This window comes from Lepisosteus platostomus, chromosome 6, assembly GCF_059453375.1.
Source record: "Lepisosteus platostomus isolate fLepPlt1 chromosome 6, fLepPlt1.hap1, whole genome shotgun sequence".
Taxonomy (NCBI): Eukaryota; Metazoa; Chordata; class Actinopteri; order Semionotiformes; family Lepisosteidae; genus Lepisosteus; species Lepisosteus platostomus.
In genome coordinates, this window is record NC_142616.1 from 11,730,611 (window position 1) to 11,751,952 (window position 21,342).

At 50.8% G+C, this 21,342-nt stretch overlaps 1 protein-coding gene across 3 annotated transcripts in view; it reads right to left on the reverse strand.

The window, feature by feature from the left end:
* The window catches only part of slc7a7 (solute carrier family 7 member 7), a 34,849-nt gene that overhangs the window by 7,807 nt on the left and 5,700 nt on the right, over nucleotides 1-21,342 (reverse strand). For 2 of the 3 annotated variants that reach the window (XM_088634241.1, XM_088634240.1), the window contains exons 3-8: nucleotides 16,054-16,179; nucleotides 13,778-13,922; nucleotides 10,874-10,997; nucleotides 10,678-10,781; nucleotides 9,860-9,956; nucleotides 4,579-4,728 (exon numbers count right to left, since the gene is read on the reverse strand). In XM_088634241.1, the coding sequence (XP_088490367.1) occupies nucleotides 4,579-4,728; nucleotides 9,860-9,956; nucleotides 10,678-10,781; nucleotides 10,874-10,997; nucleotides 13,778-13,922; nucleotides 16,054-16,179 (746 nt within the window). Of the gene's footprint in view, nucleotides 1-306; nucleotides 418-4,578; nucleotides 4,729-9,859; nucleotides 9,957-10,677; nucleotides 10,782-10,873; nucleotides 10,998-13,777; nucleotides 13,923-16,053; nucleotides 16,180-21,342 lie in introns of those variants that run through there. The other variant, XM_088634242.1, reaches the window with a different exon arrangement.

Sequence of the window (21,342 nt, forward strand, 5' to 3'; positions counted from 1 at the left end):
GAGAATCACAGTGTGGAGTGTGTGTGTGTAGAGCGTTGTGTTGTGTTGTGTTGTGTGTGTACAGTGCACAGGCAGAAGACCACCGGGAAGAGCAGGCACAGCTGCAGAGAGAGAATCACAGTGTGGAGTGTGTGTGTGTAGAGCGTTGTGTTGTGTTGTGTGTGTACAGTGCACAGGCAGAAGACCACCGGGAAGAGCAGGCACAGCTGCAGAGAGAGAATCACAGTGTGGAGTGTGTGTAGAGCGTTGTGTTGTGTTGTGTGTGTACGGTGCACAGGCAGAAGACCACCAGGAAGAGCAGGCACAGCTGCAGAGAGAGAATCACAGTGTGGAGTGTGTGTGTGTAGAGTGTTGTGTTGTGTTGTGTTGTGTGTGTACGGTGCACAGGCAGAAGACCACCGGGAAGAGCAGGCACAGCTGCAGAGAGAGAATCACAGTGTGGAGTGTGTGTGTGTAGAGCGTTGTGTTGTGTTGTGTTGTGTGTGTGTGTACAGTGCACAGGCAGAAGACCACCGGGAAGAGCAGGCACAGCTGCAGAGAGAGAATCACAGTGTGGAGTGTGTGTGTGTAGAGCGTTGTGTTGTGTTGTGTTGTGTGTGTACAGTGCACAGGCAGAAGACCACCGGGAAGAGCAGGCACAGCTGCAGAGAGAGAATCACAGTGTGGAGTGTGTGTGTGTAGAGCGTTGTGTTGTGTTGTGTTGTGTGTGTACAGTGCACAGGCAGAAGACCACCGGGAAGAGCAGGCACAGCTGCAGAGAGAGAATCACAGTGTGGAGTGTGTGTGTGTAGAGCGTTGTGTTGTGTTGTGTTGTGTGTGTGTGTACAGTGCACAGGCAGAAGACCACCGGGAAGAGCAGGCACAGCTGCAGAGAGAGAATCACAGTGTGGAGTGTGTGTGTGTAGAGCGTTGTGTTGTGTTGTGTTGTGTGTGTACAGTGCACAGGCAGAAGACCACCGGGAAGAGCAGGCACAGCTGCAGAGAGAGAATCACAGTGTGGAGTGTGTGTGTGTAGAGCGTTGTGTTGTGTTGTGTTGTGTGTGTACAGTGCACAGGCAGAAGACCACCGGGAAGAGCAGGCACAGCTGCAGAGAGAGAATCACAGTGTGGAGTGTGTGTAGAGCGTTGTGTTGTGTTGTGTTGTGTTGTGTGTGTACAGTGCACAGGCAGAAGACCACTGGGAAGAGCAGGCACAGCTGCAGAGAGAGAATCACAGTGTGGAGTGTGTGTAGAGCGTTGTGTTGTGTTGTGTTGTGTGTGTACAGTGCACAGGCAGAAGACCACCGGGAAGAGCAGGCACAGCTGCAGAGAGAGAATCACAGTGTGGAGTGTGTGTGTGTAGTGTTGTGTTGTGTTGTGTGTGTACAGTGCACAGGCAGAAGACCACTGGGAAGAGCAGGCACAGCTGCAGAGAGAGAATCACAGTGTGGAGTGTGTGTGTGTAGAGCGTTGTGTTGTGTTGTGTTGTGTTGTGTTGTGTGTGTACAGTGCACAGGCAGAAGACCACTGGGAAAAGCAGGCACAGCTGCAGAGAGAGAATCACAGTGTGGAGTGTGTGTGTGTAGAGCGTTGTGTTGTGTTGTGTTGTGGTGTGTGTGTGTCGAGTGCTGTGTGGTGTGTACAGTGCTGTGGTGTGTGTGTACAGTGCTGTGCTGTGTTGTGGTGTGTGTGTACAGTGCTGTGCTGTGTTGTGCTGTGTGTAGAGGCTCTCACCTTGAGTGTGTAGAGTGCTGTGGTGTGTACAGTGCTGTGTGGTGTGTACAGTGCTGTGGTGTGTGTGTACAGTGTTGTGGTGTGTGTGTACAGTGCTGTGGTGTGTTGTGGTGTGTGTGTACAGTGTTGTGTGGTGTGTACAGTGCTGTGGTGTGTGTGTAGAGTGCTGTGTGGTGTGTACAGTGCTGTGCTGTGCTGTGTTGTGTGGTGTGTACAGTGTTGTGATGTGTGTACAGTGCTGTGCTGTGTTGTGGTGTGTGTGTACAGTGCTGTGGTGTGTTGTGGTGTGTGTGTACAGTGCTGTGTGGTGTGTAGAGTGTTGTGGTGTGTACAGTGCTGTGCTGTGCTGTGGTGTGTGTGTAGAGTGTTGTGATGTGTGTACAGTGCTGTGCTGTGTTGTGGTGTGTGTGTACAGTGTTGTGCTGTGTTGTGCTGTGTGGTGTGTACAGTGCTGTGCTGTGCTGTGGTGTGTGTGTACAGTGCTGTGCTGTGTTGTGATGTGTGTACAGTGCTGTGCTGTGTTGTGGTGTGTGTGTACAGTGCTGTGCTGTGCTGTGCTGTGTGTAGAGGCTCTCACCTTGAGTGTGTAGAGTGCTGTGGTGTGTGTGTACAGTGTTGTGATGTGTGTACAGTGCTGTGCTGTGTTGTGCTGTGTGTGTACAGTGCTGTGCTGTGGTGTGGTGTGTGTGTACAGTGTTGTGCTGTGTGTACAGTGCTGTGCTGTGCTGTGCTGTGTGTGTACAGTGCTGTGCTGTGCTGTGGTGTGTGTGTACAGTGTTGTGATGTGTGTGTACAGTGTTGTGATGTGTGTACAGTGCTGTGCTGTGGTGTGTGTGTACAGTGTTGTGATGTGTGTACAGTGCTGTGCTGTGCTGTGCTGTGTGTGTACAGTGTTGTGATGTGTGTACAGTGCTGTGGTGTGTACAGTGCTGTGGTTTGTGTGTAGAGTGCTGTGCTGTGTGTACAGTGCTGTGCTGTGGTGTGTGTGTACAGTGTTGTGCTGTGTGTACAGTGCTGTGCTGTGTTGTGCTGTGTGTACAGTGCTGTGGTGTGTTGTGGTGTGTGTGTACAGTGCTGTGCTGTGCTGTGTGTACAGTGCTGTGCTGTGTGTGTACAGTGTTGTGCTGTGTGTGTACAGTGCTGTGTGGTGTGTACAGTGCTGTGCTGTGTGTACAGTGCTGTGCTGTGCTGTGCTGTGCTGTGCTGTGTGTAGAGTGCTGTGGTGTGTACAGTGCTGTGGTGTGTGTGTACAGTGCTGTGTGGTGTGTACAGTGTTGTGTTGTGGTGTGTGTGTACAGTGCTGTGCTGTGTTGTGGTGTGTGTGTACAGTGCTGTGTGGTGTGTACAGTGTTGTGCTGTGTGTACAGTGCTGTGCTGTGCTGTGCTGTGCTGTGCTGTGTGTACAGTGCTGTGTGGTGTGTACAGTGCTGTGGTGTGTGTGTACAGTGCTGTGTGGTGTGTACAGTGTTGTGTTGTGGTGTGTGTGTACAGTGCTGTGCTGTGTTGTGGTGTGTGTGTACAGTGCTGTGTGGTGTGTACAGTGTTGTGCTGTGTGTACAGTGCTGTGCTGTGCTGTGCTGTGCTGTGCTGTGTGTACAGTGCTGTGTGGTGTGTACAGTGCTGTGTGGTGTGTACAGTGTTGTGTTGTGGTGTGTGTGTACAGTGCTGTGCTGTGCTGTGGTGTGTGTGTACAGTGCTGTGCTGTGCTGTGCTGTGTGTACAGTGCTGTGCTGTGCTGTGCTGTGTGTACAGTGCTGTGGTGTGTACAGTGCTGTGGTGTGTACAGTGCTGTGTGGTGTGTACAGTGCTGTGCTGTGGTGTGTGTGTACAGTGCTGTGCTGTGCTGTGGTGTGTGTGTACAGTGCTGTGCTGTGCTGTGTGTACAGTGCTGTGGTGTGTTGTGGTGTGTGTGTACAGTGCTGTGCTGTGCTGTGTGTACAGTGCTGTGCTGTGCTGTGCTGTGTTGTGCTGTGTGTGTACAGTGCTGTGTGGTGTGTACAGTGCTGTGCTGTGTGTACAGTGCTGTGCTGTGCTGTGCTGTGCTGTGCTGTGTGTACAGTGCTGTGTGGTGTGTACAGTGCTGTGCTGTGCTGTGTGTACAGTGCTGTGCTGTGCTGTGCTGTGTTGTGCTGTGTGTGTACAGTGCTGTGTGGTGTGTACAGTGCTGTGCTGTGTGTACAGTGCTGTGCTGTGCTGTGCTGTGCTGTGTGTACAGTGCTGTGTGGTGTGTACAGTGCTGTGGTGTGTGTGTACAGTGCTGTGGTGTGTGTACAGTGCTGTGCTGTGGTGTGTGTGTACAGTGCTGTGCTGTGCTGTGCTGTGTGTACAGTGCTGTGCTGTGCTGTGTGTACAGTGCTGTGGTGTGTACAGTGCTGTGGTGTGTGTGTACAGTGCTGTGTGGTGTGTACAGTGTTGTGTTGTGGTGTGTGTGTACAGTGCTGTGCTGTGCTGTGGTGTGTGTGTACAGTGCTGTGCTGTGCTGTGCTGTGTGTACAGTGCTGTGCTGTGCTGTGCTGTGCTGTGTGTACAGTGCTGTGCTGTGCTGTGCTGTGTGTACAGTGCTGTGGTGTGTACAGTGCTGTGGTGTGTGTGTACAGTGCTGTGTGGTGTGTACAGTGCTGTGCTGTGGTGTGTGTGTACAGTGCTGTGCTGTGTTGTGGTGTGTGTGTACAGTGCTGTGTGGTGTGTACAGTGTTGTGCTGTGTGTACAGTGCTGTACAGTGCTGTGCTGTGCTGTGCTGTGTGTACAGTGCTGTGGTGTGTACAGTGCTGTGGTGTGTGTGTACAGTGCTGTGTGGTGTGTACAGTGTTGTGTTGTGGTGTGTGTGTACAGTGCTGTGCTGTGCTGTGTGTAGAGGCTCTCACCTTGAGAGGCCGCGGGCGGTCAGGCTGTTTCCAGCGCAGGTACAGCTGACCAGCGATGGACAGGCCCACGAAGAACCAGTAACTGAAGCTGTAGTAGTTGATCAGCTGGAAGATGTCGTCCACACACAGGTAGACCAGAGCCATGGCCCCCTGCACAACAACACAACACACCAGGGTTCACACTGACACTCTGTACTCTACACACACAGGTAGACCAGAGCCATGGCCCCCTGCACAACGACACAACACACCAGGGTTCACACTGACACTCTGTACTCTACACACACAGGTAGACCAGAGCCATGGCCCCCTGCACAACAACACAACACAACACACCAGGGTTCACACTGACACTCTGTACTCTACACACACAGGTAGACCAGAGCCATGGCCCCCTGCACAACGACACAACACACCAGGGTTCACACTGACACTCTGTACTCTACACACACAGGTAGACCAGAGCCATGGCCCCCTGCACAACGACACAACACACCAGGGTTCACACTGACACTCTGTACTCTACACACACAGGTAGACCAGAGCCATGGCCCCCTGCACAACGACACAACACACCAGGGTTCACACTGACACTCTGTACTCTACACACACAGGTAGACCAGAGCCATGGCCCCCTACACAACGACACAACACACCAGGGTTCACACTGACACTCTGTACTCTACACACACAGGTAGACCAGAGCCATGGCCCCCTACACAACGACACAACACACCAGGGTTCACACTGACACTCTGTACTCTACACACACAGGTAGACCAGAGCCATGGCCCCCTGCACAACGACACAACACACCAGGGTTCACACTGACACTCTGTACTCTACACACACAGGTAGACCAGAGCCATGGCCCCCTGCACAACAACACAACACACCAGGGTTCACACTGACACTCTGTACTCTACACACACAGGTAGACCAGAGCCATGGCCCCCTGCACAACGACACAACACACCAGGGTTCACACTGACACTCTGTACTCTACACACACAGGTAGACCAGAGCCATGGCCCCCTGCACAACGACACAACACACCAGGGTTCACACTGACACTCTGTACTCTACACACACAGGTAGACCAGAGCCATGGCCCCCTGCACAACAACACAACACACCAGGGTTCACACTGACACTCTGTACTCTACACACACAGGTAGACCAGAGCCATGGCCCCCTGCACAACAACACAACACACCAGGGTTCACACTGACACTCTGTACTCTACACACACAGGTAGACCAGAGCCATGGCCCCCTGCACAACAACACAACACACCAGGGTTCACACTGACACTCTGTACTCTACACACACAGGTAGACCAGAGCCATGGCCCCCTGCACAACGACACAACACACCAGGGTTCACACTGACACTCTGTACTCTACACACACAGGTAGACCAGAGCCATGGCCCCCTGCACAACGACACAACACACCAGGGTTCACACTGACACTCTGTACTCTACACACACAGGTAGACCAGAGCCATGGCCCCCTACACAACGACACAACACACCAGGGTTCACACTGACACTCTGTACTCTACACACACAGGTAGACCAGAGCCATGGCCCCCTGCACAACGACACAACACACCAGGGTTCACACTGACACTCTGTACTCTACACACACAGGTAGACCAGAGCCATGGCCCCCTGCACAACAACACAACACACCAGGGTTCACACTGACACTCTGTACTCTACACACACAGGTAGACCAGAGCCATGGCCCCCTGCACAACGACACAACACACCAGGGTTCACACTGACACTCTGTACTCTACACACACAGGTAGACCAGAGCCATGGCCCCCTGCACAACGACACAACACACCAGGGTTCACACTGACACTCTGTACTCTACACACACAGGTAGACCAGAGCCATGGCCCCCTGCACAACAACACAACACACCAGGGTTCACACTGACACTCTGTACTCTACACACACAGGTAGACCAGAGCCATGGCCCCCTGCACAACAACACAACACACCAGGGTTCACACTGACACTCTGTACTCTACACACACAGGTAGACCAGAGCCATGGCCCCCTGCACAACGACACAACACACCAGGGTTCACACTGACACTCTGTACTCTACACACACAGGTAGACCAGAGCCATGGCCCCCTGCACAACGACACAACACACCAGGGTTCACACTGACACTCTGTACTCTACACACACAGGTAGACCAGAGCCATGGCCCCCTGCACAACGACACAACACACCAGGGTTCACACTGACACTCTGTACTCTACACACACAGGTAGACCAGAGCCATGGCCCCCTGCACAACGACACAACACACCAGGGTTCACACTGACACTCTGTACTCTACACACACAGGTAGACCAGAGCCATGGCCCCCTGCACAACGACACAACACACCAGGGTTCACACTGACACTCTGTACTCTACACACACAGGTAGACCAGAGCCATGGCCCCCTGCACAACGACACAACACACCAGGGTTCACACTGACACTCTGTACTCTACACACACAGGTAGACCAGAGCCATGGCCCCCTGCACAACAACACAACACAACACACCAGGGTTCACACTGACACTCTGTACTCTACACACACAGGTAGACCAGAGCCATGGCCCCCTGCACAACGACACAACACACCAGGGTTCACACTGACACTCTGTACTCTACACACACAGGTAGACCAGAGCCATGGCCCCCTGCACAACCACACAACACACCAGGGTTCACACTGACACTCTGTACTCTACACACACAGGTAGACCAGAGCCATGGCCCCCTGCACAACAACACAACACACCAGGGTTCACACTGACACTCTGTACTCTACACACACAGGTAGACCAGAGCCATGGCCCCCTGCACAACGACACAACACACCAGGGTTCACACTGACACTCTGTACTCTACACACACAGGTAGACCAGAGCCATGGCCCCCTGCACAACGACACAACACACCAGGGTTCACACTGACACTCTGTACTCTACACACACAGGTAGACCAGAGCCATGGCCCCCTGCACAACGACACAACACACCAGGGTTCACACTGACACTCTGTACTCTACACACACAGGTAGACCAGAGCCATGGCCCCCTGCACAACAACACAACACACCAGGGTTCACACTGACACTCTGTACTCTACACACACAGGTAGACCAGAGCCATGGCCCCCTGCACAACAACACAACACACCAGGGTTCACACTGACACTCTGTACTCTACACACACAGGTAGACCAGAGCCATGGTCCCCTGCACAACAACACAACACACCAGGGTTCACACTGACACTCTGTACTCTACACACACAGGTAGACCAGAGCCATGGCCCCCTGCACAACGACACAACACACCAGGGTTCACACTGACACTCTGTACTCTACACACACAGGTAGACCAGAGCCATGGCCCCCTGCACAACGACACAACACACCAGGGTTCACACTGACACTCTGTACTCTACACACACAGGTAGACCAGAGCCATGGCCCCCTGCACAACAACACAACACAACACACCAGGGTTCACACTGACACTCTGTACTCTACACACACAGGTAGACCAGAGCCATGGCCCCCTGCACAACGACACAACACACCAGGGTTCACACTGACACTCTGTACTCTACACACACAGGTAGACCAGAGCCATGGCCCCCTGCACAACAACACAACACACCAGGGTTCACACTGACACTCTGTACTCTACACACACAGGTAGACCAGAGCCATGGCCCCCTGCACAACAACACAACACACCAGGGTTCACACTGACACTCTGTACTCTACACACACAGGTAGACCAGAGCCATGGCCCCCTGCACAACGACACAACACACCAGGGTTCACACTGACACTCTGTACTCTACACACACAGGTAGACCAGAGCCATGGCCCCCTGCACAACGACACCACACACCAGGGTTCACACTGACACTCTGTACTCTACACACACAGGTAGACCAGAGCCATGGCCCCCTGCACAACGACACAACACACCAGGGTTCACACTGACACTCTGTACTCTACACACACAGGTAGACCAGAGCCATGGCCCCCTGCACAACAACACAACACACCAGGGTTCACACTGACACTCTGTACTCTACACACACAGGTAGACCAGAGCCATGGCCCCCTGCACAACAACACAACACACCAGGGTTCACACTGACACTCTGTACTCTACACACACAGGTAGACCAGAGCCATGGCCCCCTGCACAACAACACAACACACCAGGGTTCACACTGACACTCTGTACTCTACACACACAGGTAGACCAGAGCCATGGCCCCCTGCACAACAACACAACACACCAGGGTTCACACTGACACTCTGTACTCTACACACACAGGTAGACCAGAGCCATGGCCCCCTGCACAACAACACAACACACCAGGGTTCACACTGACACTCTGTACTCTACACACACAGGTAGACCAGAGCCATGGCCCCCTGCACAACGACACAACACACCAGGGTTCACACTGACACTCTGTACTCTACACACACAGGTAGACCAGAGCCATGGCCCCCTGCACAACAACACAACACACCAGGGTTCACACTGACACTCTGTACTCTACACACACAGGTAGACCAGAGCCATGGCCCCCTGCACAACAACACAACACACCAGGGTTCACACTGACACTCTGTACTCTACACACAGGTAGACCAGAGCCATGGCCCCCTGCACAACAACACAACACACCAGGGTTCACACTGACACTCTGTACTCTACACACACAGGTAGACCAGAGCCATGGCCCCCTGCACAACGACACAACACACCAGGGTTCACACTGACACTCTGTACTCTACACACACAGGTAGACCAGAGCCATGGCCCCCTGCACAACGACACAACACACCAGGGTTCACGCTGACACTCTACTCTACACACACAACCACAGCCTCCTATATCGCACACCACTGTACTGCAGAACACTGTACTAAACCGCACCCCACTATACTACAGTACACTGTACTATATCGCACGCCACTATACTGCAGTACATGATACTGTACCGCACCCCACTATACTACAGTACACTGTACTATACAGCACCCCACTATACTACAGTACACTGTACTATACCGCACCCCACTATACTGCAGTACACTGTACTATACCGCACACCACTATAATGTAGTACACTATACTGTACTGCACGCCACTATACTGCAGTACATACTACTACTGCATATACTACTGAACACTGTACTTCTGAAGGAAATTAAGTCTCACATTGAAAAGCAGAGCCGGGACAGGGGTGAAGCGATGAATATGGATCATACACAGAGAGTCTGGGAGGTGACCTTCTCGTGACCCCACAAAGAACAGCCTGTGAGAGAGAGACAGGTTAATACAGACACACTGACTGGACACTCCACTACATTAACACTGCACTGAGAGAGAGGGGTTCATACAGACACACTGACTGACTGGACACTCCAGTACATTAACACTGTACTGAGAGAGAGGGGTTCATACAGACACACTGACTGGACACTCCAGTACATTAACACTGCACTGAGAGAGAGGGGTTCATACAGACACACTGACTGACTGGACACTCCAGTACATTAACACTGCACTGAGAGAGAGGGGTTCATACAGACACACTGACTGACTGGACACTCCAGTACATTAACACTGCACTGAGAGAGAGGGGTTCATACAGACACACTGACTGACTGGACACTCCAGTACATTAACACTGCACTGAGAGAGAGGGGTTCATACAGACACACTGACTGGACACTCCAGTACATTAACACTGCACTGAGAGAGAGGGGTTCATACAGACACACTGACTGACTGGACACTCCAGTACATTAACACTGCACTGAGAGAGAGGGGTTCATACAGACACACTGACTGGACACTCCAGTCCATTAACACTCCACTGAGAGAGAGGGGTTCATACAGACACACTGACTGACTGGACACTCCAGTCCATTAACACTGCACTGAGAGAGAGGGGTTCATACAGACACACTGACTGACTGGACACTCCAGTACATGAACACTGCACTGAGAGTGTGTAGGAAAGGTCCACTCACCGAGACGCTGCCAGAATAGATGCATTCAGTCCTCCAAAACAGGAGAGGGCGACAGCGAGCGGTATGGTCCAGTTCATGACTCCAAACACCTGATCTGCAAATGTCTGTAAGCGATAAGAGCAGAAATGCAGCTCTTACCATGCAGTTGTGCTGCAGTACTACACCAACCCACTAGGTGTCAGCGCTCTGGACTCACCACGGCCACAGCGTCGCTGTCCAGGATGGAGGGGATGTCCAGGACAGTGTAATAGGCCAGGTTGGTCAGGATGTAGATGGTCGTCACGATGGGCATGGAGATCCCAATGGCCAAGGGCAGGTTCCTGCAGTACACAGTGCGGACACAAGGGGGAGACAGAGGCTCAAGGTCTATTAGAGTCTTTCCTCGGGGCACATCCAACCTCTCTTGAGTCAACCCAAGGCCAACGACAATGACAACCCACGGCATGCCTCCAGAATTGATAGGAAAGAGCTTTTGAAACGGAGGACAGGAGGCTCTTCTTTACACAGAGGGGGGTGGGGGTGGGGAACAAGCTGCCCAGCCCTGTTGTTGAAGCCGATACCCTGGCTTCTCTCCAGACACAGCTGGGTGAGCTCCTCCAGTCAGGACAGGAGGCTCTTCTTTACACAGAGGGGGGTGGGGGTGGGGAACAAGCTGCCCAGCCATGTTGTTGAAGCCGATACCCTGGACTCTCTCCAGACACAGCTGGCTGAGATCCCCGGGCCACTTAGCTTCTAGGAACCCACCAGGCTAGAGGGGTATAATGCACCCTGTGTGTCTCCTTCACTGTGGGGAATGCACCTCGTGTGTCTCCTTCAGTGTTCACAGGAACTGGCCGTGTTCATAACAGATTAAAACCCGCCTCAGGCCCTCGCAGGACTGCGCTGCGACTCCCTACACTTCTCTCACCCGTGATCTGTCTAAAGATCACTTTCTTGGGATGCGTGTGTGGCTACAGTTCTCTTTAATTCACTTCAGTTCAGTTCAAGGTGCTTTATTAGTGACCAATGGGTACAATCAGTGTCGCCAAAGCAAATAAACATAATAAAATTAACATGGAACAAAACAAAAAATAAAAGTAAAATAAAATCTACAGACATATTACAGACATTTACAACAAAGACATATTATAAAATATTGACATATACTGTAGGCGGCTGGAGCATTATTGGGAGACAGACTCACTGTTCCTCAGGCTGTGACAGGAGATCACATACTGGGCTGCCAGATCAACTGAGTTCCCTCCTCCCTCTCCCAGTAGGATTGGGACCTATTGTGATTCTGGTAGGTGTGGGAACTCTGGGATTAGATTTCTGAATTTCGGGAAGAATGTTTCTCTAATCCCAGAGTATCAGTCACAGCGCAGTAGAAAGTGCACCTCTGTCTCTATTTCTCCCCGCTGGCAGTGGGAGCACAGCCTGTCCTCTCTGGACAGCCAGGTCTGCCTGTGTCCAGTTTCTATGGCCAGGCTGTGGTCACTGAGCCTGTCCTCTCTGGACAGCCAGGTCTGCCTGTGTCGCCCAGTTTCTATGGCCAGGCTGTGGTCACTGAGCCTGTAGTTCGTCAGGGTCTGTTTCTTTTTGCTGTTTCTTCTCTCTCTGTGACACTATTTCTCCCACGACCCGCACGTGCAGCTCTTCAACACCAGGGGGCAGTAAAAGACAAGCAGGCGCCGCTGTGCTGAGCCAGCAGAGGCAGGTGTGTGAGGCGGCAGCGGCTCTGAGCGCCGAGGAGCCACCCCCTCTGGTTCATCCTCTCCACCGGGACAAAGCTGAGGGTGTCCCAGCCGGACCCGGCGAACAGACAGACAATGAATCTCACGGCATTCCTCAGTACTGCTTCGGCACTGCTGTCTTTCCCAAGATATAGGTCCTGACTCTCTGTGGTCATTAAAAATCCCAGGGCGTTTCCTGAAAAGAGTAGGGGTGTTACCCCGGCGTCCTGGCCAAATTTCCAATTGGCCCTTACCAATCATGGCCTCCTAATAATCCCCCTCTATGAACTGGCTACATCACTCTGCTCTCCTCCCCACTGATAGCTGATGTGTGGGGAGGGTTCTGGCGCATCATCCAGGTGGGGCTGCACACTGGGGGTGGTGGAGGGGATCCCCATTACCTGTAAAGCGCTTTGAGTGGAGTGTCCAGAAAAGAGCTATATAAGTGTAAGGAATTATTATTATTATTATTATTATTATTATTATATAGCGCCTTGATTTTTAGGGGTTGTGAGGTCGCTCAGCCCCTGTCACCGTTGACAAGACCCCCCGAAAGAAGAAGGCACACAATCTTCAGAAGCATAGCAGCACAGACGTGAGTGTGAAAAACACAAACCAGCGCAGTGGTGAGTGTGAACAGAACAAACTGGTGCAGTGGTGAGTGTGAACAGAACAAACTGGTGCAGTGGTGAGTTTGAACAGAACAGACCAGCGCAGTGGTGAGTGTGAACAGAACAAACTGGTGCAGTGGTGAGTGTGAACAGAACAAACAGGCACAGTGGTGAGTTTGAACAGAACAGACTGGCGCAGTGGTGAGTTTGAACAGAACAGACTGGCGCAGTGGTGAGTTTGAACAGAACAGACCAGCGCAGTGGTGAGTTTGAACAGAACAAACAGGCACAGTGGTGAGTTTGAACAGAACAGACTGGCGCAGTGGTGAGTTTGAACAGAACAGACCAGCGCAGTGGTGAGTTTGAACAGAACAAACAGGCACAGTGGTGAGTTTGAACAGAACAGACTGGCGCAGTGGTGAGTTTGAACAGAACAGACCAGCGCAGTGGTGAGTTTGAACAGAACAAACAGGCACAGTGGTGAGTTTGAACAGAACAGACTGGCGCAGTGGTGAGTTTGAACAGAACAAACAGGCACAGTGTTGAGTTTGAACAGAACAAACCGGCGCAGTGGTGAGTTTGAACAGAACAGACTGGCGCAGTGGTGAGTTTGAACAACACAAACCAGCACAGTGGTGAGTTTGAACAGAACAGACCAGCGCAGACGTGAGTTTGAATGACACACACCAGCGCAGTGGTGAGTTTGAACAACACAAACAGGCACAGTGTTGAGTTTGAACGACACGAACCCCTATTCCTTCAGTACCTCATACATACCTCTCAGGGTTCTTAATCTCCTCTGTTACAAAGTTGAGGGTGTCCCACCCGGAGTAGGAGAACAGGGCTGAGTACAGGGCCAGAGCGATATCACCAGGGTCCCGGGACGAGCCCTCAAACATCCCATCGAAATTCTGAGTGAATCCTGAAGGACAGAGAGGGGTTAATACAGACACACTGACTGGAGACTCCAGTACATTAACACTGCACTGAGAGAGAGGGGTTCATACAGACACACTGACTGACTGGACACTCCAGTACATTAACACTGCACTGAGAGAGAGGGGTTCATACAGACACACTGACTGACTGGACACTCCAGTACATTAACACTGCACTGAGAGAGAGGGGTTCATACAGACACACTGACTGACTGGACACTCCAGTACATTAACACTGCACTGAGAGAGAGGGGTTCATACAGACACACTGACTGACTGGACACTCCAGTACATTAACACTGCACTGAGAGAGAGGGGTTCATACAGACACACTGACTGACTGGACACTCCAGTACATTAACACTGCACTGAGAGAGAGGGGTTCATACAGACACACTGACTGACTGGACACTCCAGTACATTAACACTGCACTGAGAGATAGGGGTTCATACAGACACACTGACTGACTGGACACTCCAGTACATTAACACTGCACTGAGAGAGAGGGGTTCATACAGACACACTGACTGACTGGACACTCCAGTACATTAACACTGCACTGAGAGAGAGGGGTTCATACAGACACACTGACTGACTGGACACTCCAGTACATTAACACTGCACTGAGAGAGAGGGGTTCATACAGACACACTGACTGACTGGACACTCCAGTACATTAACACTGCATTGAGAGAGAGGGGTTCATACAGACACACTGACTGGACACTCCAGTACATTAACACTGCACTGAGAGAGAGGGGTTCATACAGACACACTGACTGGACACTCCAGTACATTAACACTGCACTGAGAGAGAGGGGTTCATACAGACACACTGACTGACTGCACACTCCAGTACATTAACACTGCACTGAGAGAGAGGGGTTCATACAGACACACTGACTGACTGGACACTCCAGTACATTAACACTGCACTGAGAGAGAGGGGTTCATACAGACACACTGACTGGACACTCCAGTACATTAACACTGCAATGAGAGAGAGGGGTTCATACAGACACACTGACTGACTGGACACTCCAGTACATTAACACTGCACTGAGAGAGAGGGGTTCATACAGACACACTGACTGACTGGACACTCCAGTACATTAACACTGCACTGAGAGAGAGGGGTTCATACAGACACACTGACTGACTGGACACTCCAGTACATTAACACTGCACTGAGAGAGAGGGGTTCATACAGACACACTGACTGACTGGACACTCCAGTACATTAACACTGCACTGAGAGAGAGGGGTTCATACAGACACACTGACTGACTGGACACTCCAGTACATTAACACTGCACTGAGAGAGAGGGGTTCATACAGACACACTGACTGACTGGACACTCCAGTACATTAACACTGCACTGAGAGAGAGGGGTTCATACAGACACACTGACTGACTGGACACTCCAGTACATTAACACTGCACTGAGAGAGAGGGGTTCATACAGACACACTGACTGACTGGACACTCCAGTACATTAACACTGCACTGAGAGAGAGGGGTTCATACAGACACACTGACTGACTGGACACTCCAGTACATTAACACTGCACTGAGAGAGAGGGGTTCATACAGACACACTGACTGACTGGACACTCCAGTACATGAACACTGCACTGAGAGAGAGGGGTTCATACAGACACACTGACTGACTGGACACTCCAGTACATGAACACTGCACTGAGAGAGAGGGGTTCATACAGACACACTGACTGGACACTCCAGTACATTAACACTGCACTGAGAGAGAGGGGTTCATACAGACACACTGACTGACTGGACACTCCAGTACATGAACACTGCACTGAGAGAGAGGGGTTCATACAGACACACTGACTGACTGGACACTCCAGTACATTAACACTGCACTGAGAGAGAGGGGTTCATACAGACACACTGACTGACTGGACACTCCAGTACATTAACACTGCACTGAGAGAGAGGGGTTCATACAGACACACTGACTGACTGGACACTCCAGTACATTAACACTGCACTGAGAGAGAGGGGTTCATACAGACACACTGACTGGACACTACAGTACATGAACACTGCACTGAGAGAGAGGGGTAAAAAGGTTGTGTCGGTGTGGTACCCTGGCAGATTTTGACGATGCCTGCGATGATGACTGCGATGAGGGCAATGACCTTGGCGTAGGTGAAGAAGTCTTGAACCCGAGTCCCCCACTTAACGTAGGCACAGTTCACAAACGTCAGTAGACCTGAACACAGAGGGAGAAGTTGGATTTGTACATGATTACTCAGACACACAGGCATTAACACACTGGATTATAATGACAGTTCAGTCCCTGACACAGTCTTAACATTCACACTGTGTACAATTATAATTCAGTCTCTCACACTGACACTGTACAGTTATAATCTAGTGTCTCACACTGACTCTGTGTACAGTTATAATCTAGTGTCTCACACTGACTCTGTGTACAGTTACAATCTAGTGTCTCACTGACTCTGTGTACAGTTATAACCTAGTGTCTCTCACACTGACTCTGTGTACAGTTATAATCTAGTGTCTCACACTGACACTGTGTACAGTTATAATCTAGTGTCTCTCACACTGACTCTGTGTACAGTTATAATCTAGTGTCTCACACTGACACTGTGTACAGTTATAATCTAGTGTCTCACACTGACTCTGTGTACAGTTATAATCTAGTGTCTCACTGACTCTGTGTACAGTTATAATCTAGTGTCTCACTGACTCTGTGTACAGTTATAATCTAGTGTCTCACACTGACTGTGTACAGTTATAATCTAGTGTATCACACTGACTCTGTGTACAGTTATAATCCACTTTCTCACACTGACTCTGTGTACAGTTATAATCTAGTGTCCCACTGACTCTGTGTACAGTTATAATCTAGTGTCTCACACTGACACTGTGTACAGTTATAATCTAGTGTCTCACTGACTCTGTGTACAGTTATAATCTAGTGTCTCACACTGACACTGTGTAGTTATAATCCTGTCTTTCACAGTGACTGTGTAGTTATAATCTAGTGTCTCTCACACTGACACTGTGTACAGTTACAATCTAGTGTCTCACACTGACACTGTGTACAGTTATAATCTAGTGTCTCACACTGACACTGTGTACATTTATAATCCAGTCTTTCACACTGACACTGTACAGTTATAATCTAGTGTCTCACACTGACACTGTGTACAGTTATAATCTAGTGTCTTTCACACTGACACTGTACAGTTATAATCTAGTCTCTCTCACTGACTCTGTACAGTTATAATCTAGTGTCTCACAATAACGCTAGGAGTATAAACTGTGGAAGTCACTCTTCTGTGTGTCATTGTGACAGTGGCTGAGGAAGTGGTGGTGCTGATACAGCACAACAGACAGTTTTTGAAGTCTGAAACTGCTGAGCTCAGCAGACTATACTACAAAGAGGAATGAAATGAGAGAGAATTTAACAGTGGGGAGAATAAACACATTGACACTGCACCGAGAGAGAGAGGTTAATACAGACACACTGACTGACTGGACACTCCAGTACATTAACACTGCACTGAGAGAGAGGGGTTCATACAGACACACTGACTGACTGGACACTCCAGTACATTAACACTGCACTGAGAGAGAGGGGTTCATACAGACACACTGACTGACTGGACACTCCAGTACATTAACACTGCACTGAGAGAGAGGGGTTCATACAGACACACTGACTGACTGGACACTCCAGTACATTAACACTGCACTGAGAGAGAGGGGTTCATACAGACACACTGACTGACTGGACACTCCAGTACATGAACACTGCACTGAGAGAGAGGGGTTCATACAGACACACTGACTGACATTAACACTGGGGTTAATTTAAAAGTATTATACTCAGATTATAGAAATGCTTTTGAAATTCAACATGAGTCATGCATAATATTTCTTCATATCTGATAGTAATGTTACTCAGAGAATTAAGTAATAATTAACTAGACAGTCCTCTCTTTGTCCTTCGCTCTTCTCTTCTGCTACTCCTCTATTCGTCTTATTCATCTTACCTCCTCCCAGACTATCCCCGGACACACTAAAACACTTACACCTCTGTACTGGGACTGTAGCTCCGAGTGTAACAGACTGTTCTCCTGTACTGGACTGTAGCTCCTATTGTAACAGACTGTTCTCCTGTACTGGACTGTAGCTCCTATTGTAACAGACTGTTCTCCTGTACTGGACTGTAGCTCCTATTGTAACAGGACTGGTCTACTGTACTGGACTGTAGCTCCTATTGTAACAGACTGTTCTCCTGTACTGGACTGTAGCTCCTATTGTAACAGACTGTTCTACTGTACTGGACTGTAGCTCCTATTGTAACAGACTGTTCTCCTGTACTGGACTGTAGCTCCTATTGTAACTGGACTGGTCTACTGTACTGGACTGTAGCTCCTATTGTAACTGGACTGGTCTACTGTACTGGACTGTAGCTCCTATTGTAACAGGACTGTTCTCCTGTACTGGACTGTAGCTCCTATTGTAACAGGACTGGTCTACTGTACTGGACTGTAGCTCCTATTGTAACAGGACTGTTCTACTGTACTGGACTGTAGCTCCTATTGTAACTGGACTGTTCTCCTGTACTGGACTGTAGCTCCTATTGTAACTGGACTGGTCTTCTGTACTGGACTGTAGCTCCTATTGTAACAGGACTGGTCTACTGTACTGGACTGTAGCTCCTATTGTAACAGGACTGTTCTCCTGTACTGGACTGTAGCTCCTATTGTAACAGACTGGTCTACTGTACTGGACTGTAGCTCCTATTGTAACAGACTGTTGTCCTGTACTGGACTGTAGCTCCTATTGTAACAGGACTGTTCTCCTGTACTGGACTGTAGCTCCTATTGAAACAGGACTGTTCTACTGTACTGGACTGTAGCTCCTATTGTAACTGGACTGTTCTCCTGTACTGGACTGTAGCTCCTATTGTAACAGGGCTGTTCTCCTGTACTGGACTGTAGCCCCTATTGTAACAGACTGTTCTACTGTACTGGGACTGTAGCTCCTATTGTAACAGACTGTTCTCCTGTACTGGACTGTAGCTCCTATTGTAACAGACTGTTCTCCTGTACTGGACTGTAGCTCCTGTTGTAACAGACTGTTCTCCTGTACTGGACTGTAGTTCCTATTGTAACAGGACTGTTCTCCTGTACTGGACTGTAGTTCCTATTGTAACAGGACAGGTTTATGGTATTATAGCAGCAGTGATAAAGCTGGTCTCCAGGCAGCCTGCGGTCCTGCTGGTGATAAAACCGAGCAGCAGCAGGTTGTCACGCTGACTGGCTGGGACTCCGGCACCTTGGCGCTCCTCCTCTGACCCAGAGGCCCGTCCTTCAGGACTCCCAGCCCTGGCTTCGTGAAAACATGTTTGTGGGAAAGAGCTTATCAGGCTGTCTGCCTTATCGCTGTCTGCTCCTTTTACTCAGCAGCGCTGCGCAGAACAAACACGCGCACTGCTGATAGCACTACAGGGACACCGGCTCACTGTCAGCTGCCTGGTCTCCAGACGTCCCAGACTGTACCCCAACCTGCACAGCAGATCAGGGGGAGCAGAGAGAAACTGTACCCCAACCTCCACAGCAGATCAGGGGGAGCAGAGAGAAACTGTACCCCAGACTGTACCCCAGCCTGCACAGAAGATCAGGGGGAGAGAGAAACTGTACCCAAGACTGTACCCCTAACCTGCACAGAAGATCAGAGGAGGAGAGAGAAATTGTTCCATAACCTGTACTGACAGTGTCCTGGGATCTGTACTGACCAGCAGTCAGGACACCCCTACTCTTACTGACAGTGTCCTGGGATCTGTACTGACCAGCAGTCAGGACACCCCTACTCTTACTGACAGTGTCCTGGGATCTGTACTGACCAGCAGTCAGGACACCCCTACTCTTACTGACAGTGTCCTGGGATCTGTACTGACCAGTCAGGACACCCCTACTCTTACTGACAGTGTCCTGGAATCTGTACTGACCAGTCAGGACACCCCTACTCTTACTGACAGTGTCCTGGGATCTGGACTGACCAGCAGTCAGGACACCCCTACTCTTACTGACAGTGTCCTGGGATCTGTACTGACCAGCAGTCAGGACACCCCTACTCTTACTGACAGTGTCCTGGGATCTGGACTGACCAGTCAGGACACCCCTACTGTGCATGACCATAACCTGGTGTGTGTGTGTGTGTGTGTGTGTGTGTGTGTGTGTGTGTGTGTGTGTGTGTGTGTGTGTGTGCGTGTGCGCGTGACCCGGTGTGTAATGTGTGTGTCTGTGTGTGCGTGACCCGGTGTGTGATGTGTGTGTCTTTGTGTGTGTGACCTGGTGTGTGTGTGTGTGTGATGTGTTAGTGTGCACGTGACCTGGTGTGTGATGTGTGTCTGTGTGTGGACGTGATCTGGTATGTGATGTGTGTGTGTGATGTGTGTGTCTGTGTGCGTGCGTGACCTGGTGTGTGATGTGTGTCTGTGTGTGTGCGTGTGCGTGACCTCGTGTGTGTGTGTGTGTGTGTGTGTGTGTGCGCGTGACCTGGTGTGTGACGTGTGTGTGTGTGTGTGTGTGTGTGTGCGCGTGTGACCTGGTGTGTGACGTTTGTGGGTGCGTCAGGGCCAGCTGCTGAGCTGCCCTGTTTTTCTGCCTGCAGCAGCACTCCTGCCCCTGCGGGGGGGGGTATTACACAACCGTGCGTTCCCGCTGACGCAGGGCAGCCCCGCCACAGGAAGGAACTGGGGGCGCGGGCGGCGCTCCTCACGCCAAGAGAGGCGGGAGCAGAGAGCAGGAGGCCTGCCCAGCCCGGCATCGAGCCCAGAACCCTGCCTCAGCAGCTCTCTCGGACACAGGACGGTTTCCAGAGGGGTACATGACCACTGTCTGAAGCATGGACTGTAGCTATCCTGATCATCATCATCATCATCATAAACTACATTTTATATAGCGCCTTTAAAGGAGGCTTCTCAAAGCCCTTTACAGAACGACAACGACAATAAAAAGACACAAGACATACACAATGAGAATACACAGACAGAGGGGGTACTGGATACTGTAGGAGCAGAGGGGGTAAAGAACAGAACCAGGTCAGTAAAGGCTTTTCTAGAGAAGAAGGTTTGGAGTCTGGATTTGAAGGAGTTTAGAGAAGGTGACTCTCTGATATCCTTGGGGAAAGAGTTCCAGAGCTTGGAGGCACAACAGGAGAAGGCCCTGTCACCCCCAGAGTGTAGATGGGCTTGGGGGACAGATAGGAGCCCAGAATAAGAAGAGCGAAGGTTGTGAGGTGGGGAGTAGGGCGATAGTAGGTCAGACAGGTACTGAGGTGCCAAACCATGCGGAGCCTTGTAGGTGAGCAGGAGGATTTTAAAGTCTGCACG